Here is a 20811-nt window from a genome sequence, read left to right as displayed (position 1 = left end):
CCCGGCAGGTCCCCGCCTGCCCGCGGGCCTGGGTCGGACTTCGCCCCTGGCCCGACGGGGTGCGGAGGGGGCGGGCTGATGCCTCGAGGCCTCCGCGGCGCCTGGGCGGGCTGGCACCTCCGCTGCCCAACCCCGGGCAGGGTGCCCTTTCCTTCCCCCGACGCCCCAGTGATTGGGGGTCCATTCCCATCTTAGCGCAGAGCGACTCCCTGCCCCTAAAGAGCACCAGAAAATCCAAGGGGAGGTGAAGGAGCCCACTGCACTTTCCTCAGGAAGGGCCGGCTGGAGGTTTAAATAATGAGACTTCTAGTTAGACTCTAGGAGGGACTTCCAAGCAGGGAGCATGGGAACCCCTAAAACAAGAAGTGAGAGACCCAGTCTCCCTCTTTCTCAGCCTCCCAGGCCCCCATCTGTGAGAAGATGGAAGAAGCTCCTTTAGGGTAGAGGGAGGCTGAGGGTCAAGGGCTTGCGGGCCTTTCTGGGGCAGCCTCAGACTTAGCAAGTGTAGGAGAGAGAAAGAAAATGAAAGAGGCTCAGAGAAACTGAGCTGAGGGCAGGGGAAGTCCCGCAGGGCAGGGGGCTTGGAAGGTCCCAGAAGTGGCTGGGGGCATCCCAGTCTGCAGGACCCTTAGGGCCCCCTCCTCTGGCCCCTTGCTAGGGAGGCTCCCTTCCCCCGCCTCAGGCTCAGGGAGATTCCAGAGGCCGCTGAGTCTGGCGGGCACTCTGCCAGGCCTGTGTCTCCTGCCCATGCTAATAGCTGCAGCTGACATCTGGCCTGGCCCACGGGGGCGGGGCGGGCAGCACTGGGGGGCTGGGCAGGGCAGCACCTTGGGAAGCCAACTTGCAGGTCCCATGGGCCAGGAGACCACAGTGAGTCACTCGCGGCCAGAGCTGAGGCTGGCCATGCTGGGGGGAGCCCTGGAGCGTGGCCAGGCCATCACAGTGGCATAGAGGCATGACCGGAGCCAAAGGAGCAAGAGGGGGTGGAGGGGGCAGGGGTCAGGGCAGGGAGAGATGGCCCAAGGGACAGAAAGAGGCAAGGTTAATGTGCAGACAGATGAGGAGACTCAGAGACATGCGGACACGCAGACACACTGAGAAATAGTAATTATTATTTTAATAGCTAACACTTATATGGCTCTTAGCAGGGGCCAGACACCATTCTAAGTGGCTTGCATAATAAGTCACTGGCTGCTTCCAGCCGTCCAGCCAAGTGTGTGCTGTTCATATCACCACTGAATAGACAAGAAAATGAAAGAACTTGCCTTACGTCCACTCATAGCCCAAGTCCCATACATACAGCCCAAGCTCCCTGCCTCCGGAGCATCAGGTACTATGCGAGGTACTGTGGACAGTCACAACTGGACAGATATTTAGTTATTTTATTTTATTATTTTTGCAGTACTGGGGTTGAACCCAGGGTTTTGTGTATGCTACACACTGAGATGGGCACTTATGTAGTACCAAATGCATGCCATCCTTTCACAAATGGTCTCCTCTACCTGCGAGTTAAAAGAGTTGGCACAGGGGCTGGGGATTTAGCTCAGCGGCACAGCGCCTGCTTGGCAAGCGCAAGGTGGTGAGTTTGATTCCCGGTACCAGAAAACGCCCCCTCCAAAAAAACAAACAAACAAACAAACAAAAGAGTTGGCACGAGGAGAGGAGCCAATGGTGTTTATGAGCAGACTGTATTTTGGAGTGGGGTCCCGGCCCCAGGGCTTCTGCATGGGCGTTTGAGCAGGGGATGGGGAAAGGCCAGCCATGGAGGGCGGGGGCCTGGCCAAGCTGGTACAGCCGGTTCCAGGCCCCTGCCAGTCTCACCCTGTGGCCTGGGTGCCGCCCCCTCATGCCGCCCTGCTGGCGCCAGGCCTGCCTGGGGAGGAGAGTGTGACGGCCCCTCCCCCATCTGGCCTGGACACCCACACTGGCTGCTGGGTATTGCCCACCTTCCCCATACCCCTCTCCCAGGCCCAGAGGACCGGGTAAGGAGGAAGTTCACCCACCCCCACCCATGGGTCTCTGGAGCTTTTGGCCTTGGCACGAGGGACTTCTCCTTCTTATAAATAGTCCACTGACCCTCCTCCTCTGGCCCCGCTGACCAGCTGGCTGCAGGGCTCTCACCAGGAAACTGGGCTGGGGGCTGCCCATGAGTCAGCCAGTGGGCAGGCCAGGGCAGGAACCCACAAGTCAAAGCACCCAGCTGCCCGCGTCCCTGCCCCTGGGTGTGGACAGGAGGCTGGGCCGGAAGAAGCTAAAGACTGATCCCAGAGGCCCTTCCCCAGGACCCCTGGCCTCCCAGCTCCCCTCCCCCATCCCTGTGGTTTTGGGGGTCCCTCACCGCTCTCCTGGAGAGGAAGCTGCTGGGTGTTCTTGGAAGCAGTCTCTTCACACTGACTCAATGAGGCCCATGGGGAGTTTCCCACAAAGCTGCTGCTGAGGGCTTGGGGGGCTTGGGTATCACTCATTTCCCAGGTGCCCTTTCTATGGGGATGTGATGAGAACACGGCCCACAGCCGGAGCCACGGTTGCTGAGCTGGGCCTCCCAGGGGAAGTGGAGAACAGGTGGGAGGGAGTGATGTTTGAGGACAGGAAGCACTGGGATCTTGGGGGACAGAGCCCAGAGACCCACAGAACCTCAGCAAAGTTGGCAGCTGTGTTTGCCTGTCCGGGAGTGGGAGAGCCTAGAACATGAGGCTGGGTCCAGGCTTGGCTGGCCCAGCCCTGCCGAGAGTGTAGGACCTGTCTCTGTGAGGGTGCTGTTTTGCTTGGTGTGGATGGGGACAGTTGTGTGTGTGTGTGTGTGTGTGTATGTGCACACAAAGTCTAAGGAGTGGCTGTGTATGGCTGGCCTATATGTATGGCTATGCAGGTTTTTTTGGAGTTCCTATGGTTAACTTATTTGTGTCTGGTGTGCTGGTATGTGCGGTCTCTGTGTGTTTATGTGTGGTCTGTGGATGGTGTGTCTGTGAGAGAGACAGAGAAGTCTCTGACTGGTTTGTGTGGGTTTGTTTTCTGGTGTGTGTGTGTGTGTGTGTGTGTGTGTGTGTGTGTGTGGTGTCTGGTCTGTGTGTGAGAGAGACACCTGGCTGACGTGTGTATGTGGCTTGTGACTAGTTTGTACGTGAGAGAGGGGCACATCATACCCGGCTGGTCTGTATATGGGTAGTTCGTGCACAGTCTGTGTGTGCTGGGTACATGTGCTGGCCAAGGTGACCCTGTGCCTGTATGTTTATGACCCTGACCACTGTGGCCCATGACTGACTTTGTGTGCTGCTTTGGACCCTCCAGCCAGCCTAGCTGGGGCTGTCAGCCTGCCTGTGACTGCACTGTCCTCCGGTGCATCTAGCATGTGTAAGGCTTCATCTCTAAGTGTGCACCAAGTGTGGTGGTGGAGAGTGCCTGAAGCTGTCCTGGTGTGCAGATGATGTCTCTCTGTCCATCTGACTACAGGGGAATGTGTGCCTCTCTGGCCTCTAGGTATCTTCACGTGTGTGTGTGGGGGGGGGGCACACATCTCTTTTGTGGCTCTCAGGGTGCCAATGCTCAAGGTGCTGGTACCTTCTCTCTGAACCTGTCACATACATGCGTTGCCCACTTGTGTCTGGGGCGCAGTGCTCTGTCTCACCCGTGTGTCCAGTGGATTTATCTGTCACACACACCCTGCCTACACGGTTTTGCTGTGTTGATGCCTTTGTGTGTTGGACAGTGTGTCTTTTCCTCCCTTCTGTGCGTGTGTGCTCCAGCGAGTGTGTGCGCTCATGCAAACCCTGGCAACTGGACTTTTGCTTTGTGCATGCTAAGCACACACTGCTACCAAGCTACACCTGGGGCCCTCTGTCTTGTTTTTCAGTCTGTTGTCCCATCTGTGTCAGCTAGGGCTGGGTCGTCCTGCCCAGCTGTATGTCTGACCCCATGTGTGTGTCCCTGGCTGGCTTAGTGGCTAGGGTGACAGAAGTTTGTGCTTCTGGCCTGGCTCGCAGGGGTGACTGTGTGTGGACATTCCCACAGCCCCCTCCCCGCCCCCAGTCTGGCTACCCTGGGCCATGTTTACTCTGCCCCCAGCCAATGTCGGCCCTGCCCTGGGAGGGGCTGACCCTCCCGTCTGTCCAGCCAGCCATCCACAGGATGTTCCCGAGACGGCGTCTCCATCCGACATCCCCTCCCTCCGGCCACCCATAGGTCAGGACCCAGGCGTCCAGGGCAGCGGGGGTGGGGTGGCCGCGTGGGGGGGGTCCCTGTCAGGGCGCGGGAATGAGGGTGGGGGGCGGGGAAGTGACGGGCTCAACAGGTTCCGCCTCATTCCTGCCCCGCCTCTCACTTCCTGGGTGCCCGCCCTGGGCAGGGGGTGGACAGAGTGAACCCCATGGCCTCAGGACGCCTGGGTGGGGCACAGAGCACTGGCCTCTGCCTCTACAGGACACAAGGACACTCAGGCCCGAAAGACAGGAGGAGGTCCCTGCCCCTGTGCCCAGTTCTGGATACAAAGCGTCCCATCTGTTATTCATCTAATCCCCATAGCAGCTCTATGTGCTGGACATAATTATTCCTGTTTTCATAAGGGGAAACTGAGGCCCAGACAGCGATGAGGGCAGAAACAGGTTTTGAACTCAGCTCTGCATGCTGATGTTCAAGACCCCCAACCCACTCACCAGCCTCTGAAAACGGTGCCTGTGGGGTGGAGTGGGAACCCAGGCCCCCGGGAGGCCTGGTCCTGGGGGGACCCGCTTGCTCTGAGTCAAAAGGGGCCCCTGGATGAAATGAATAAGAAACGGCTTTAACCGTTTCAACGCCGCGACAGACTCTGCCAAAACTTCCTGTGGCTGCGCGTGGGGGAAGGGCCGGTTCCCGGAGGCAGGGGTGGGGTGGGGCAGGGAGGCTCAGCCCTGCAGGGGTGGGAAGGGCCGTAGGGACCTTAGCAAGGGTCAGCCAAAGGGGGGTGCCGCCCCACCAGCTGCTTCGCGCCGGAGGGGGGACCCCTGCCCTGGAGCCAGAGGTCCCAGAACCTGTTCTCAGCCCCGGGGGCCTGCAGGGGGGTCCCGGAGCCCGCAGCCCCCTCCCCAGGGGCCTGAGTCACCGCCGGGGAAAGCCGCGAGGCTGAGTCACAGGGGCTAGGAAGGGGAGGCGAGGCCGACGGCCAGGGGACCCCCGGGCTGGCCTGAGTCACCCCTAACCCCGGCCCCGCTGACCCCAGGCCCCTTCTGTGGGATCGGGAGCTGGAAGCGCAGCGCGCGGACTCTAGAACCGCAGCAGGAAGCCGCGAGACGCTGTGCGGGAACCTTGGTTTCTATGGCAACAGGAGGGTCTCTGCTTCTGCAGGGTGTGTGTGTAGGGTCCTCTCCCCGCAGGGGCTGCCCCCTCGCGGGCTGGGGAAGCCCCGTGAGCCCGGCCGGGGCCGCCCGGTTTCGGGTCTGGCAGGAAGGGGTTAACGGCAGCCCCTCCCCCTCCCGGGTTTCACCCCTGGTCGCGGCCTCCCCGCGCGCCCAGCCCCCGCGCCGCCCTCGCGCGCACACGCACGCACGCACGCACGCACGCAGCAGCACCGGCACCTCCTCCCACCCCGCGCTCGCACGCACGACCGCGTCGGCTCCACGCACGCGGCGGCTTTCGTTGTGTCCCACGTCACGCACGACGCACTACCCTAGCACGCACCCCCGCAGGGCCGGGACTGGAGGGAGTCGATCCTGCTGTGCCATGGTAAGCGCCTTCCTCCACGCACGCAGCACACAGACGAGCAGGTCACAAACAGCTCTTGACCCACAGTGTTACACGGACACAGGATACACCTGCCGCACACCAGCAAAACCCCCTCAGCCACGCGGTGAACACGGACGGGCTGCTGCTATGCATGGATATGCACTGTGGGGAGCACAGTCAGGCAGCACCTCAGTCACCTGTGGTTGTGATGGGGACACAGCAACGTCTTTTACAGACGCTGATAATGCCGCACCATCCAGGCTAAGTGGGGGAAGGACACTGGGGCGTTGGGCTGGGGATTTAGCTCAGCGGCAAAGTGCCTGCCTGGCAAGCGCAAGGTCGTGAGTTCGGTTCCCGGTACCGGAGAAAAACCAAAAAAACAAAACAAAACTGGGGCGTGGATCGGCACATATCTACCCCTCTCCTGTGGAGAGGGTGCTGGCAGAGACATGGGGTAGAGACAGACACGACAGTCAGGCCACCACACCGTTATCACAGGGTGCATAAAATAGGGCACAGGCAGAGACAAGACAACCCACAAGGGTGCTCACATTGTCCAAAGGAATGTGGACAACCAGGACACATGACAAGGTCACACTGTCACAGGGAGACACATGATGAAGACAAAGTAGGACACCGCCACAGATGCATAATCTGAGGCCATGTCCAGCCACTGATTGTCACAGTTTCACTCAAAGACACAGAAGTTAGGCCTGGTGGCACACACCTGTAATCCCAGCACTTGGGAGGCTGAGGCAGGAGGATTGCCATGAGTTCTCAGCCAGCCTGGACTACATAGTGAGACCCTGTCTCAAAACAAACAAACAAAACAAAACAAGACATGGAGACTGATCCAAAACAAAATCATACACAGGACCAGTAGTAGGATAGACACACAACACCAAGACACAATCAGGCTTCACACAGAGACTTCCTGTCAGCAAAACCTAGATGTTATACATGGACAAGGATGTGTTACAGTCACTCCCCAGTCCTAACGGCAACTGCACTATCAAATCACACAGACAAGCTGGGCACAGTGGCGCAGGCCTGCAATGCCAGCCCTGAGGAAGGTTGAGGCAGGAGGATGTAAAGTTTGAGTCCCACCTGGGCAACTTAGTAAGGTCCTGCCTTCAAATAAAAAATAAAAAGGGGGTCTGGTGATATAGCTCATTGGCATAAGCGCCTGCCTGGCAAGGGCAAGGTCCTGAGTTTGATTCCTGGTGTGTATGTATATATGTATGTATGTATGTATGTATGTATAAATAAATAAACATAAATAAATGTAGAGATGTATCACAAAGCAATAAAACAAACCAAGAAACTGAATCAGACACCCAGTCCCAAAATCTCCAAAGTCCCAAGACACAAGTGGACGGAGATACGTATGCCTGTGCACACACAATCACAGACCCACAGCTTTACACCTACACAAACACAAGCACACTTCAGTGGGCTAGGATACAGGAGAGGGGGCAAGATGGGAACTCCTGGCAGAATGTCAGCCGCTGGGGTACAGGGGCATACCAGGGTTCCCCATGGTGACAGTTCATGGGGTCCACCGAGGAGTTGGGGTCAGCCAGGGGGAAGGTGTTATACTCCAGTTGTGGGACCCAGGGTCCCCGTCCTTGCTCAGATGTGCAGGCTAGAGGGGCCACCCAGGGTCCAGCTGTGGCTGCAGGGAGGGGTTGAGTCACAGGCTTCCCAGCAGTACAACCCAGCCCAAGCCCAGCTGTTCCTGGAAACAGATAGGAGGGGGTGGGGTCCCCACGCCAGCTGGGGGCGTCTGGCCCAGACTTGCACTTTGGGGGCTTTTGGTCTCTACAAAGAAAGGCCTCCAGACCAGCACCCCCAAACTTTGGGGCTTCCTGTACCTAAAATGGGTTTGCAGTCTTTCCCCAAATATGGGGCCACTGTCAAAAACGCAGTTTGTGGCCCCTTTTTGTAGAATTGAAGGTCTCCAGAGTCCTCTTCCACAGCACAGCTCCCTATGTTTCAAAACAGGTCTTCCCTGGTCTTCCCCACCAACACAGGAGCTCCCCTGCTCCCCTCAAAGACGGGGCTCTCCCCTGACTCAGACAGAGGCTTGTGGCTCTTTCCCAAACTGAGAACCCAGGATCTCTACTTAAATCTTGGCTTCCTGAACATCTGGGATTCCTATAACATCACACCAACCAATCTTAGAGCAATTTAAGTAAATTTCTCTAAATGCTTGGATTCCCAGGTTTCTCCCTAAACCTCAAAATCCTTGTGACCCCAACCCCAAAATATTCCAAGGCCTCAGCATGTCCAGCCCCCCATTCTTGGAATTCCTGGCTCGTCTCCCACTGCTACTCGGGCGGGGGGTGGCTTAGCTTCCCACTGCGGGCAGGGGTGGGGGATGGGGTCTGGGATCAGCTGTGTTCACGCCGTCAGGAAGGCGGTCCAGTCCGGGAGCGCCATCCCTGATTCCCGTCCTCTCTGCTCCCTCCGCCCGCTCCCAGGGTGGGACTGGACCTGGGCGAGGGGCAGTGAGCGTGTGGTCCCGTCCCCAGGCTCTGAGTGCATTTGCCAGCGCCGGCTGCGGCGTAGAAGGGACCGCGTCTGTGCGCTGCTTCGGTCGCCTTGGCCGCCCCTCTCTTGGGTAGGGTCGCTCCAAATCAGCGCCCCTCCCTTCCGACCTGTACCCACGCCTAAAGCAGAGCCCGCCCCTACCTCTGGTACAGCTAATAACCTCTCATCACAAGACAGTATCTCTCCTGCTTGCGGGGCAGGGCCGCTTGGGAGGGGACCCTGGAGTCAAAGGGCAGGGGCTAGGGCTTTACCTCTCCCCTCAAAGCCGTGGTCTGCCTGGAGCCTCTGGTTTCCTCGGCAAAACTGGGACTTAAAACAGCACTTGGCAGAGAGATTGTCGGGACGTTCAATTGTATTATGTATTTAAATCGCTTAGCGCAGGGAGTGTATACAGTAGCCATTCCACAGATGTGGTTTGGCGACGTTACTGTTTTTTTTCTTGTTTTGTTTTGGTTTTTTCTATTCCCGGTACCGGGAATAGAACTCACTACCTCGAGCTTGCCAGGCCGACGCTGTGCCGCTGAGCTAAATCCCCAGTCCTTGACGTTACTGTTTGCTCGGTTTTGGTTGGTTTTTTTGAGACAGGGTCTGGCTGTGTAGGTCAGGCTGGCCTCGAACTCTTGGCGATACTCCTTGCCTCAGCCTCCCGCGTGTGGGATTACAGGCGTGCGCCACCACGCTTGACGCAATGTTGTTAACCTCGGTCGTCACGCCTTTCCTTTGAGGCCCCCTCTAACGCCACCGCAGGGTCTGAGTGCACCGCCCTCGGGCCAGCGGGGCGCTGTCTGTGCGCCCCCTGGTGGGCTGCTGGCGGCAGGCTCTTCTGACGCTGGGAGAGCCCGGCTCTCTGAGAGGGTGCAGGGGCAGCTCCGGGTGGGGCAGATCCATGCCGGCAAGGCCTGAGCGACCTTCCCTGACCTCGATTTGGGGCCACATCCGTATCTGCTAGCCTGCCCTGGGTGGGGCAGGACTCCGAGTCACCTGCACTTGCGACGCGTTTAGGATCCCCCTACTCCAGAGTCCACGCGATATGGTACGGCTCGCGCCTTCTCGCACAGATCCAGGCTTCGATCGCAAGGCAGTTAATTGTCTTTCAACTGCAAGGAAAGGACGTGAATGTGCCTGTCTGCACAGCAGGGCGGGGCAGCTCCTCAGAAGCAGCATGAGGACCCTTCCAACCCCAGAGACGCGGAGCCGGGGGTGGCTGCTTGCCGAAGAGCTTGCCCAGGTGGCGCGGGCAGACTGACCCCTAGCGGTGGCGCGGGCACCCCGCGTGCCCGGACCCAAGATGGCGGGGCTGGAGGCAAGCGCGGGCGTCGGGCGAGATCACGTGAGTGGGGCGGAGTCTGGGCCCAGGAGGCGGGGCGGGAGGGGTGGCGCTCTAGGAGGAGCGGGAGGTCGGGGCCGCTGGCGCTCGCTGGTGGAGGACCCGGAGGCGTCCGGGGCTCCTCTCGCGGGGTCGAATTCAATCGGGAGTCATGAGCGTGGACAAGGCCGAGCTATGCGAGTCTCTGCTCACCTGGGTAGGTCGGGGCGGGGTTGGGGACAGGTGTGCGCCCGCTCACTCCTCTCGCCTGCTATCCCGGCCCTGCCCCAGTCGGCCTCTCCGTCCTGGGCTGGAAGGTGGAAGGGGTCGTGGGCCTGCAGGGCGGTCGGACTCTGGTCCAGCACCCGCCCCGTCACGTGGCAAGTATGCGTGGAAAGGACAGGTGAGGCCCCGCCCCTCATGCCCGGCACAGGGTAGGGGGCACAGGTGTGCTGGCCTGGTCACGTGGTGCAGCCCTGACCTGGTCGCCCGGGGTTTACTGGGCAGAGGTGAGGCCACGCCCCTCCGAACCCAGGTGTGCAGAGGCCACGCCCCCACTGCAGAGTTGGCTGCTAGTGCAACAAGCCTGTGCCTGCCTGACTGGGAGGTTTTTGCTGGCCGGGAAAAGACTGCAGAAGAGGAGCGGTTCAAGAGTTCCAGGCTCAGAATTTCCACGTTGCCCTTCTCTTCTCTCCTCAGTTGCGCACCTTCCAAGTTCCGCCCCGCTGCGCCAGTCCCCAGGACCTGAGCAGCGGCCGTGCCATAGCCCAAGTGCTGAACCAGATGTGAGTGGGGCTAAGGGGGAGAATCCCCCAAAGGGTCCCCCAGCCAGCTGATCGCTCCTTCTCGCCCCCAGAGACCCCTCCTGGTTTAATGAAGCATGGCTCCAGGGCATCTCGGAGGATCCAGGTCCCAACTGGAAGCTGAAGGTGACAGGTGGACTCATAACTAGGAGGACACACTAGTAAAGAGATCATCACAGCGAGGCAGCTAGAAAGATGGACAGACACACCTGGCCGGGGACAGAGATGTGGCCAGCCAACTATTTTGTTCTCTAATTCACCTACGGAGCATGCATTTCTTAGGCACTCAGCAAGGCATAGCAGACCAAAACCTGCCTTCATGTGGCTTCCATTCCAGCAATGTGGACAAACAATACATACACACACATAAAAGTTAACTTCTAGCCAAGCTGGGCATGGTGGCACATGCTTATAATCCCAGCAATCAGGGGGCTGAGGCAGGAGGATCACCTTGAGGTCAAGGCCAGCGTGGACTACATGTTAAAGTCCCAGTCTTAAAATGAAAAACAACAGAAAATATTAACATCTAGTTGGGCATGGTGGCGTATACTTGTACTTCCAGCCCTCTGGAAGGATCTTGGAGTTTTACCCTAGCCTGGCCAACTTAGTGACTTTGCAATGTCCTGACTCAAAAAAAAAAAAAAAAAAAAAAGTCTGGCAGTGTAACTCAGTGTGAATGAAATTCTGAATTCAATCCTCATTGTCACATGGACAAAAATGAAATTTTGATGGTCATAAATCAGTGACCATGATAAAAGTAAGACCATGAGAGAGAGTAAGGGAGGCAGGTGCTTATTGAAGATGGGCTGATTTCCGGGAGATTTGGAGGAATGGTATTCCAGGCACATGGAAAGAAGTGCAAAGTCCTAGGATTGGGAATGAGCTGGATGTCACTGAGGAGTGGTGGAGAGGTCAAAAGAGAGAGCAAGAGGGCAGGAATTGTAGGAGATGAGGTCATCACGGCCCTAGCAGACCTCGGAGGACGTGTGGATTCTATTTTAAGTGCTGTGGAAAGTCAGGGAAGGATTTCACTACCTGGCATGGCCTTGATAAAGCTCCCCCTGGCTGTCTGGAGAGGAATGGAGTGTGGAGAAGAATGAAGTTGAGGGGTGGGGTGGAGCTCAGTGGAGAGCACTTGCCCAGCAGTACCAAGTCCTAGACTCTGTCCCTACCACCGAAGAAAAGCAATGCAGTGTAAGAGGTGGCTGGTGCAGTTATCCAGGGGAGAGATGACAGTGACTTGGACCACGTGGTGAGAAGCGACTGGGTTCTGATTTTGTCTTTGGTTTTTTGAGGTAGAGTCTCACTATGTAGTTTAGGCTAGGCTTGAACTCGCTATATAGCCCAGGTTGGCCTCAAACTTGCAGAGATTCTCCTGCCTCAGGCTCCATTGCTGGGATCACAGGCATGTACCACCACACCTGGCTAGCAATTGGGTCCTAGCAGTGCACCAGCAAACATGGTCAGGTGGACACAAAGGACACATGGCCAGACAGGTTACTCCTAGGAGAGGGGACATTCAGGAAACAGCACCAAACAGGGTGAACTAAGCAGGGAATGAAAAGGGGGGAAACAAGAAGAAATGGAAGCAGATTGAGGATGGAGCCTCTGGGCCCCGTACAGAGAACCTCTGCTTCCCCAGGTCAGCAATCTGGAGAAGATCTTGCGTAGCTTGCTGGAATACTCTCAGGATGTGAGTAACTGTCAGGACATTGAACAGTTGGGCTGGGGAGAAAGGCTTGGTGGGTCTGTGAACCCCAAACATCTTCCCTCCCCACCGCCTTCCTGTTCTCAGGTTCTGGGGCACCCTGTGTCAGAACAGCACCTGCCGGATGTGAGCCTGCTTGGCCAGTTCTCAGACCCCTCGGAGCTGGGCAAGCTGCTGCAGTTGGTGCTGGGCTGTGCGATCAGTTGCGAGAAAAAGCAGGGTATGGGGAAGGCCAGAGGGAGAGCTCAGGGGTCCCCAGGAGATGGCCTGAGAAAATGCTCATTCCTCCCTCAAGCTGCCCCTTGGTCTCAGTCACCCCACCTTGATCCCCAGAGCACATCGAGAGAATCATGACGCTGGAGGAGTCAGTCCAACACGTAGTGATGGAAGCCATCCAGGAGGTGGGTCTGGGTGTGTGTGTGGCGACAGAGGAGTGTCAGGGGAGGGGAGGGTTCCAGGGCTGACAGTGGTAACTGGGCACAAGCCCTGCCCTGGTAAGATCTAGTCTCTGCCCGGAAGTTAGCTGGCCAGACATTTCTGTCTAGTGTCTGCCAGGTCTAAGGCACAATCCTGCAGGCTCCAGGTACCCTCCCTCAATGTCACAGGTGGGAATATGCTCTGGGCTCAGGTTGTTGGGCAGAGCTGACTCTGGGGACCTGAGGGTGGGCATCTTAGGCTGGGTTGGAGAAGGCTTGAAGGCTGTCTTCAGAAAGCTCAGCTTGGAGCCAAGTGTGGTGATGCACACCTGTCATCCCAGCACGTGGGAGGCTGAGGCAGGATGGTTGCTGTGACGTCGAGGCCAGCTGGGGCTTTACTTAATGAGTCAAAGGACAGCCTGAAGTACACAGCCTGTCTCAGAAAAATAAAAACCAGAGCGCTCAGCTCATCAGAATGCCTCCCCCACCCGTAGCTCATGACCAAAGACACCCCTGACTCCCTGTCAACAGAGACATATGGAAACTTTGACACACAGGTAAGGGTAGAGAACCTTGCTGAGGGGCCCAGTCCCATAGGTGGGGCTGCAAAGGTGGAGGGCTGGTCCTGAAGCTATAAACCATCCTGTCCTCAGGGACCTGGCCTTTTTGCAAGGTCCCTAGGTCTCCTGAATTACCCTTCTCCCAGTCCTGTGGGGCTCCAGTCCTCTCTTAGATCCTACGGGTCCCTTGGCCAGGGTCCCCTCAGCCCTTAGAGATCCCAGTCTTCCCTAGTCCTCCTGGCTCCCTGGCCTCCCGCCCACTCCCCACCATCTGCTCAGTCCCGCAGGTACTACTTCTTGAGCGAGGAGGCCGAGGAGGGGGATGAGCTCCAGCAGCACTGTCTGGACCTAGAGCGGCAGGTGGGGAGGCGCTGGGGCCCCCGGGGTCAGCCACGCTCCCGCCCAGGCTCCAGTTCACACACCCCCCTGCCCGCAGCTGGTGCTCCTGTCTGAGGAGAAGCAAAGCCTGGCACAGGAGAATGCAGCCCTTCGGGAGCGAGCGGGCCAGCCTGAGGCCGAGGGTGCGCCAGGCCTCACAGCCAAGAAGCTGCTCTTGCTGCAGTCCCAGCTGGAACAGCTGCAGGAGGAGAACTACAGGTATGGCAGCGGGGGATGAGGGCCAGGCAGGCCAGGAGATTAGGGTGGAGGCAGCAGCCCCTTCCTGAGCTGCTCTCCTGCCACCCCCAGGCTGGAGAGCAGCCGGGAGGATGAACGGCTGCGCTGCGCCGAGCTGGAGCGTGAGGTCACTGAGCTGCAGCAGCGGAACCAGGCTCTGACCAGCCTGGCCCAGGAGGCGCAGGCACTGAAGGACGAGATGGACGAGCTTCGGTGAGCGGGGGTCCCTGGAGCCTACCACACACCTCCAGCATGGCCTGAGTGCCCCAGATTGCACTGTGCCACCCCAAGTCCTTCATACCAGCTGGGCTCTACCACATTATCCTGACCCCCTCACATTCCTGGACCTCACACCCTGTACCCATGGTGCTCCCAGGACCCCACAGTGCCCTGTTATGTTATGATCCAGACCCCAAACTCCCTCAACAAACACAGGACCTCCCCCCACACACAACACTCTCCAGACCTCCCCACTCCAAGCCCCATCACACCCGTGGATCCAGAACTGTACGGCTGCAGCCCTTCGTGATCCTGCCGTGTCTTCTGTAACCTCGAAGAACCCCGTGTGACCCCACAGCTCCCCGGGATGCTAAGAAATGCCAGAGTACCTACTGGGTCCCTTCCCCACTGTCTAAGGACCCTTATTGCTCTTGTCTTATAACTCCCCCAAGCCCCCAAGTTACCCTTGGGGGATCCTCAGTCCCTTTGGGTCTTCATTACTTCCTGTGACCCCATCACCCTTCCGTATCCCCACAAATCCATCCCAAACTGGGAGTGACCTGTCATCTGTCATTCCAGCATTCAGGAAGGCTGAGGCAGGGAGGTCCCAAGTTCAAGCCCAGCCTGGGCAATTTAGCAATTTATGGAGAACCTGTCTCAAAAATAAGTAAATAATCCCTAAGGCTGCTCTGATTATAGCTCTGGGCTAACCATGACCTCAGTGACCCCAACAGCACCAGGTCTTGGCAGACCTCTGGCCCTCCACTGTGGTAAACTCTACACCTTGAGCCCCATCCCTTCCCCGGGGCCGACACCTTTTCCTGCCCCAAGGGCCCGGCATCCCAGCTGACCCCTGACTGCCCGGTTGCCTCATCCCTCTCCCAGACAGTCCTCGGAGCGCGCAGGGCAGCTGGAAGCAACCCTGAACAGCTGTCGGCGCCGCCTGGGGGAGCTGCGGGAGTTGCGACGACAGGTGCGGCAGCTGGAGGAGCGCAACGCCGGGCACGCGGAGCGCACACAGCAGCTGGAGGACGAGCTGCGCAGGGCCGGCTCGCTGCGTGCCCAGCTGGAGGCGCAGCGGAGGCAGGTGAGGCGCGGAGGGAGCAAAGGGAGCAAGGGCGGCCCTGCCTTAGAGAGCCCCTCGCTCAGTCCCGCCCCCGCGCTGTCCTAAGCTCCGCCCGCACACCTGTAGGGCCCCATCCAACTACAGGCTTCCTCCTAGGAGCGCTCGCGTAGCTGTCCAGAGCCCCAGCCTCACTGTGGAGACCACGCCCTTAAGTACAGTCTCCCCCCTCCACCCCCCGCCCCCAACCTCACTGGGCCGCACCTCCACGGTGCAGGCCGACCCCTTTAGGCCTGCCCCTCCATTCAGATCAGATACATCTAGGTTTGTAAAGCCCACTTGTCCTTTAGCACTATTTGCTGCAGCCCTCTCCCTTGCCTGGTCCTAAATCGCTGCCCCTCCTTCCATCCCTGCAGTCCTCCCGCTGTTTTTTGCAGTCCTCTGAAACTCCGTCTTGCTATGTAGTCCAGGCGGGGGCTTAACTCACTCACTATGTAGGCCAGGCTAGCCTCGAACTCATGACCATTCTCCTGCCTCAGCCTATACAGACTTGGGATTAGGGGCGTGTGACCACACCTGGCCTCACCCCTCCTTTCTGTACAGGTTCAGGAACTGCAGGGCCAACGGCAAGAGGAAGCCATGAAGGCCGAGAAATGGCTATTTGAGTGCCGCAACCTGGAAGAAAAGTACGAGTCAGTGACAAAGGAGAAGGAGGTGAGGCTGAGGTCCCGCGGCCGGAGCTCCCCACCACCCCCTGGAAAACGTGGGAGGGAAGCAGTCCCTTGGGGCCCGCATCCCGTCCTTGCCTCTGCAGCGGCTGCTGGCTGAGCGGGACTCTCTGCGGGAGGCCAACGAGGAGCTGCGCTGTGCCCAGCTGCAGCCGCGGGGGCTGACTCAGGCTGGTGAGCTGCAGGACCCCCGGGAGGGGGTGTACTGAATTTGAGCCCCTAGTCCTGGGAAAGAGGCCCTTGGGACGGGGCTGCAGGTGCACAGAGACCTGAAGGCCCTCACTTTCTCCAGACCCCTCGCTGGAGGCCACCCCGCCGGGCCTGGAAAACTTGGCAGCGGAGATCCTGCCTGCGGAGCTCAGGTATCCCGGGCATTTGGTGCTTGGTCCACCCAGCTGGCCAGGGCTCCCAGCCCGGCCCGTGGAGTGCGCAGGGACCAGAGCCCTCGTTCTTAGTCTAGGGTTCCAGGTCCTAGCCAGGCTCCTCCACCCCCAATCCTGCTGTGACCTGGTCCAGGGCTCTGGCTCCTCCTAGGTGGCTTTGTGGCTGCAGGACCCATTGTCAGTACTCATGCAGAAATCCCTCGCCCTAGCCCTGCCCTCTTTGATTTCTGCCCCCAAGGTCCAGCCTTGCACTCGCTGGAGCCCCTGCTAGGTGCAGTCCCCGTGCCCTGCCTCATGAACAACCCCCCACACCGGCTGTTCACGTTTGCGAGGCCTGGTCCACTTTTCTAACCCTTGAGTTGTAGCTCCAGTCTGGCGTGACTCTGCCCCAACACCTGTAAGAGCCCCGCCCCCAGGGCCCACAGGCCCCGCCCACACCACGGCCCCCGCCCACTCGCCTCCGGGTCGGGTTGGGCTCTTTCCCCAAGGTCCCTCCTGCCCCCAGCTCCATGCTTTCGCTGGTTCTCCCGGCTGGGCCTGAGTTGTTCTGCGAGATAACGGGTCCCGCCAGGCTCACGCCTCCTGGCCCGGCAGGGAGACGCTCCTGCGGCTCCAGCTGGAGAACAAGCGGCTGTGCCAGCAGGAGGCGGCGGATCGCGAGCGGCAGGCGGAGCTGCAGCGCCACCTGGAGGAGGCCAACCGCGCGCGCCACGCGCTAGAGACGCAGCGGCGGTGAGTGCTGGTGGGCGCCGGGTAGGGTCCCGCGGAGCCCCGCTGAGCGCGCGGGCACTGAGCAGCCCCCGCCTCGCAGGCTGAACCAGCAGCAGCTGTCGGAGCTGCGGGCCCAGGTGGAGGACCTGCAGAAGGCCCTGCAGGAGCAGGGAGGCAGGAGCGACGACGTGAGTGCCACTTCCCCCTGCCCAGCGCTCCCCTCGCCCCCAGTAACCCACCTCTCTCTCTTCCCTGCTGCCCGCTGCCCGCCCCGGTGCAGGCCATCGTGAGTACCGTGGGCCCAGGAGGCACCCAGGCTCCCCTGCTGGCTAGGGGTTCAGACCACTGGACCCCTACCCACCTTCTCCTCTTTCTGTCCCCAGCCCGCCCTGCTCAAGAGGAAGCTGGAGGAACATCTGTAAGTGGCAGGTGGTGGGAGGCCGGGGAAGGTGTGCGGGATGTGTCCAGTGACACAGACAGGTCAGGTCCAGGATGGTCTGCTGGACCCGGGGGAGGAGCTTGGTGTGCATTAGGGCACAGTGGGAAGCCACAGAGGGATTTTCTGCCAGGTGGTAAGAAATAAAGTGATAGTTGCTTTTGTTTGTTTCTTTTTTGAGAGAAGGTCTTACTAAATTGCTTAGTTTTGCAGGGTGGAGTAGAACTTGTGATTTTCCTGCCTCAGCCTCCCAGAGTGCTGAGGTAGCAGGTGTGCGCCACCACACCCGGCTAGTTGTTGTCATGGTTGTTGTTTGGGTGGATGCTGGCTGAATGGATCTAAAGGGTTTGGGGTAGAAGAGGGATGATGTGACAGAACCAGCGTGGCCCTCCATTCCACACTGGAGAGGGAGAAGTTGACAGAGGGCCACTGTGACTCTGATGGTGGGGGAAAGGGTAGCGCCAGGGCAGGTCCCTAGGCAGGGGTACTCTGGCAGCTGAGGAGCTTGTAGGCACCACTGGGATGCTGGAACAAAAGAGAAGCCAAAGGACTGGGAGTGTGGCCTAATAGCAGAGCACTTGCCTAGCATGGGAGAAGGCCTGGGTTCCATCCTCAGCGCTAGGGAAAATAAAGAACCAGGTGCAGTGCTCCATCCCTATACTCCCTGCTTCTTGGAAGGCTGAGGCAGGAGAATCCCAAGTTCGAGGCCATCTTAGGCAATTTAGTGAGACCTTGGCTCAAAATAAAAGATAAGGCCAGGCGTGGTGGCACATGCCTGTAATCCCAGCACTTGGGAGGCTGAGGCAGGGAGATTGCCATGAGATCAAGGCAAGCCTGGACTACATAGTGAGTTCAAGGCCAGCCTGGACTATATATCGAGACCCTATTTCAAAAAACAAAGGGAAAAAACCCCTAAAAATAAAAATATAAAAGACGAGGCAGACAAGCCAGCCGAGGGCTAGCCCACTGCTGTCCCTGGGCTGCACACAGGCAGAAGCTGCATGAGGCAGACCTGGAGCTGCAGCGAAAGCGAGAGTACATCGAAGAGCTGGAGCCACCCACGGACAGCAGTAGTAAGTGGGGCTCTGCGGCTAGGGCGGGGTGATCCCTGAGGGCAGCATGGCTCTGAGGGCCCCCTGTCTCCCAGCGGCCCAGCGCATTGAAGAGCTGCAGGAGAGCCTGCAGAAAAAGGATGCGGACCTGCGGGCCATGGAGGAACGGTACCGCCGCTACGTGGACAAGGCGCGCACAGTGAGGACCCGGTCCCATAGCCCTCCTGCCCCTCCATTCATCACCTTCTGCCTGTCTTTGCCTGCCACTCCGCCATCACACCACACCATGTCACAGGCTTCTGTCTTCTTCCCGCCGCCACGGGCTATAGTGTTATCACTCCATGTGTCTAAAGGGGCTGTGAGTACAAGGTCACCTTGGCTGTGATCCTCCCAACCCTTAGGTCATGCAGACCCTGGAACCCAAGCAGCGGCCACCTACGGGGGCGCCCCCGGAACTCCACACTCTGAGGACGCAGCTGCGGGAGCAGGACATCCGCATCCGGCACCTGGAAGTGGGTGTCTTTGTCCCCTTGTTTTTTTGTTTTGTTTTTTGAGACAGGTATTGCTATGTAATTCAGACTGGCCTTGAGCTCACTTTGTAGCCAAGGCTGGCTTCGAACTCATAGCAATCCTCATGCCTCAGCCTCCTGGGTGCTGGGATGACAGGCGTGCGCCACCACTCCTGGCTGGCCCAGCACACCCAGGCCCCTGATTCCTGTCTCCCTGCCCTGCCAGATGGACTATGAGACAAGCCGAAGTCAGCGGGAACAGGAGGAAAAACTGCTCATCAGTGCCTGGTATAATATGGTGAGAGCACTGTCACCAAGGCTAGGGAACTGGGAGTCCCACAGCTGCCCGGATCCTGGCCAACCATACCTTCTCCGTAGGGCATGGCCCTGCAGCAGCGAGCTGGCGAAACACGGGTGCCTGCGCATGCACAGTCCTTCCTGGCGCAGCAGCGGCTGGCCACCAATGCTCGCCGCAGACCCCTGGGACGCCTGGCCTCTCTGAACCTTCGCCCCACTGACAAGCGCTGACTGCCTCAGGACCTGCTGCCCGCCCTGCCCACCTGGTAGAACTTCATCTGCCCTTGAATGGCCCCCAGCCTCAGGCCTCAGCCAGCAAGGTGGCAGGCTTGAAGCTGTGATCTCTGTCCTTTGCTCCCCCAGATTGGGAGTCCAGGAAGGGCTGGTTGCAGGGATAGACTTTTTTTTTTTAGAAAGCAATGTGATTCTTATCCTTGATTCTGTCCCTGGAGATAATGTGCTGTCTGTGCAGAGCCTGATTTTATATTTGAGAAAATGAATAATAAAGATTTTAAATCTATACTGGGTGGACTCTGGAAACCAAGATGAGGGAGAGAAGATGGGATAGAGATTCAGACTATTGTTTTTATTTTTTATTTATTTATTTATTTTTGTCTTTTTTGAGACAGGGTCTCCTTATGCAGTTCAGGCTGGGCTTGAGCTCACTTTCTAGCCTAGGCTGGCCTTGAACTTGCAATGATCCTCCTGCCTCAGCCTCCCAAGTGCTGGGATTACAGGCATGTGCCACCATGCCCAGCTCAGACTATTGTTTTTATTTTTATTTTTATTTTTTGTTTTTTTTCTGGTACCGGGAATCAAACTCACGACCTTGTGCTTGCCACGCAGGTGCTGTGCCACTGAGCTAAATCCCCAGCCCCTATCAGACTGTTGTTTTTAAAGAAGGTCTGATGCCAGGTGTGGTGGCACACACCTGTACCCCAGAACTCTGGAGGCTGAAGCAAGAGGATCGTTTTGAGTTCCAGGCCAGCCTGGGCTACAAAGTGAGCTCATGGCCAGCCTGAACTGCATAGCAAGACCCTGTCTCAAAAAGACAAAAAATAAAAAAATAAAAAGTAAAAAAGAGGTCTGGCATGCATTCTTATTGAAGTGTGAATGACTGATAGCAGCCAGTGAGATATGACAATCACGTTTTTGGGACAGGGTATAACTCAGCGGCGTAAGCGCTTGCCTGGCAAGCCTGAGGTCATGAGGTTGATTCCTGGTACCAAAAAAAACCCAAAACAAAACAAAGAATCATGTGTTTGTGTGGTGATGGTTTCTTTCCTTCTCTTGTTTATTTTTTTTCAGGCAGGGTCTCATTATATAGTTCAGGCTGGCCTTAAACTCAGTGTGTAGCCCAGGCTGGCCTCCAACTCATAGAGATCCTCCTCTCTCAACCTTCTGAGTACTGTCATTCATTCAGGAACGTGCCACTGCACCCAGCAATGCTGGTGGCTGCTGCTGTCATGAAGTGGACTTTTTTTTTTCTTTTTTTTTTTGAGACAGGGTCTCCTATGCAGTTCAGGCTGGCCTTGAGCTCACTTTGTAGCCCAGGCTGGTCTCTAACTGGTAATGATCCTCCTGTCTCAGCTTCCTGAGTGCTGGGATTATAGGCATGTGCTGCCACGCCTTGCTGAACATTTTAATAAAAGCCCAGGGGCTGAGGATTTAGCTCAGTGGCACAGAGTCTGCCCGGCAAGTATGAGGTCTACAGTTTGATTCCCAGTACCAAAAAAAAAATTAAAAAAAAAAAAAAAA

The 20811-nt window shown here is 57.9% G+C and overlaps 1 protein-coding gene across 3 annotated transcripts; it reads left to right on the top strand.

Annotated features, from left to right (window-relative positions):
* Positions 1–9342: 9342 nt before the first annotated feature.
* Hook2 (hook microtubule-tethering protein 2) lies at positions 9343–19573 on the top strand. 3 transcript variants are annotated; one of them, XM_013512286.1, is made up of 22 exons: positions 9343–9577; positions 10253–10338; positions 10410–10482; positions 11999–12049; positions 12152–12284; positions 12398–12465; positions 12975–13037; positions 13320–13400; positions 13477–13637; positions 13728–13868; positions 14760–14961; positions 15541–15651; positions 15752–15839; positions 15958–16027; positions 16643–16780; positions 16860–16947; positions 17143–17177; positions 18186–18268; positions 18343–18446; positions 18649–18759; positions 18983–19054; positions 19135–19573. In XM_013512286.1, exons 1-22 carry the CDS (start codon positions 9536–9538, stop codon positions 19282–19284), a joined length of 2151 nt encoding a protein of 716 aa, XP_013367740.1. In that variant the 5' UTR covers positions 9343–9535; the 3' UTR covers positions 19285–19573. The 3 variants fall into 3 exon arrangements, with proteins under 3 accessions (XP_013367740.1, XP_013367741.1, XP_005381083.1); XM_005381026.2 differs by lacking the exon at positions 9343–9577 and adding an exon at positions 9596–9770; XM_013512287.1 differs by lacking the exons at positions 9343–9577; positions 11999–12049 and adding an exon at positions 9595–9770.
* The last annotated feature ends 1238 nt before the right edge of the window (positions 19574–20811 follow it).

The sequence above is a fragment of the Chinchilla lanigera genome, unplaced genomic scaffold (assembly GCF_000276665.1).
Source record: "Chinchilla lanigera isolate Chin_1 unplaced genomic scaffold, ChiLan1.0 scaffold00014, whole genome shotgun sequence".
NCBI classification, from domain to species: Eukaryota; Metazoa; Chordata; class Mammalia; order Rodentia; family Chinchillidae; genus Chinchilla; species Chinchilla lanigera.
This window is presented reverse-complemented; position numbering and strand designations above follow the sequence as displayed.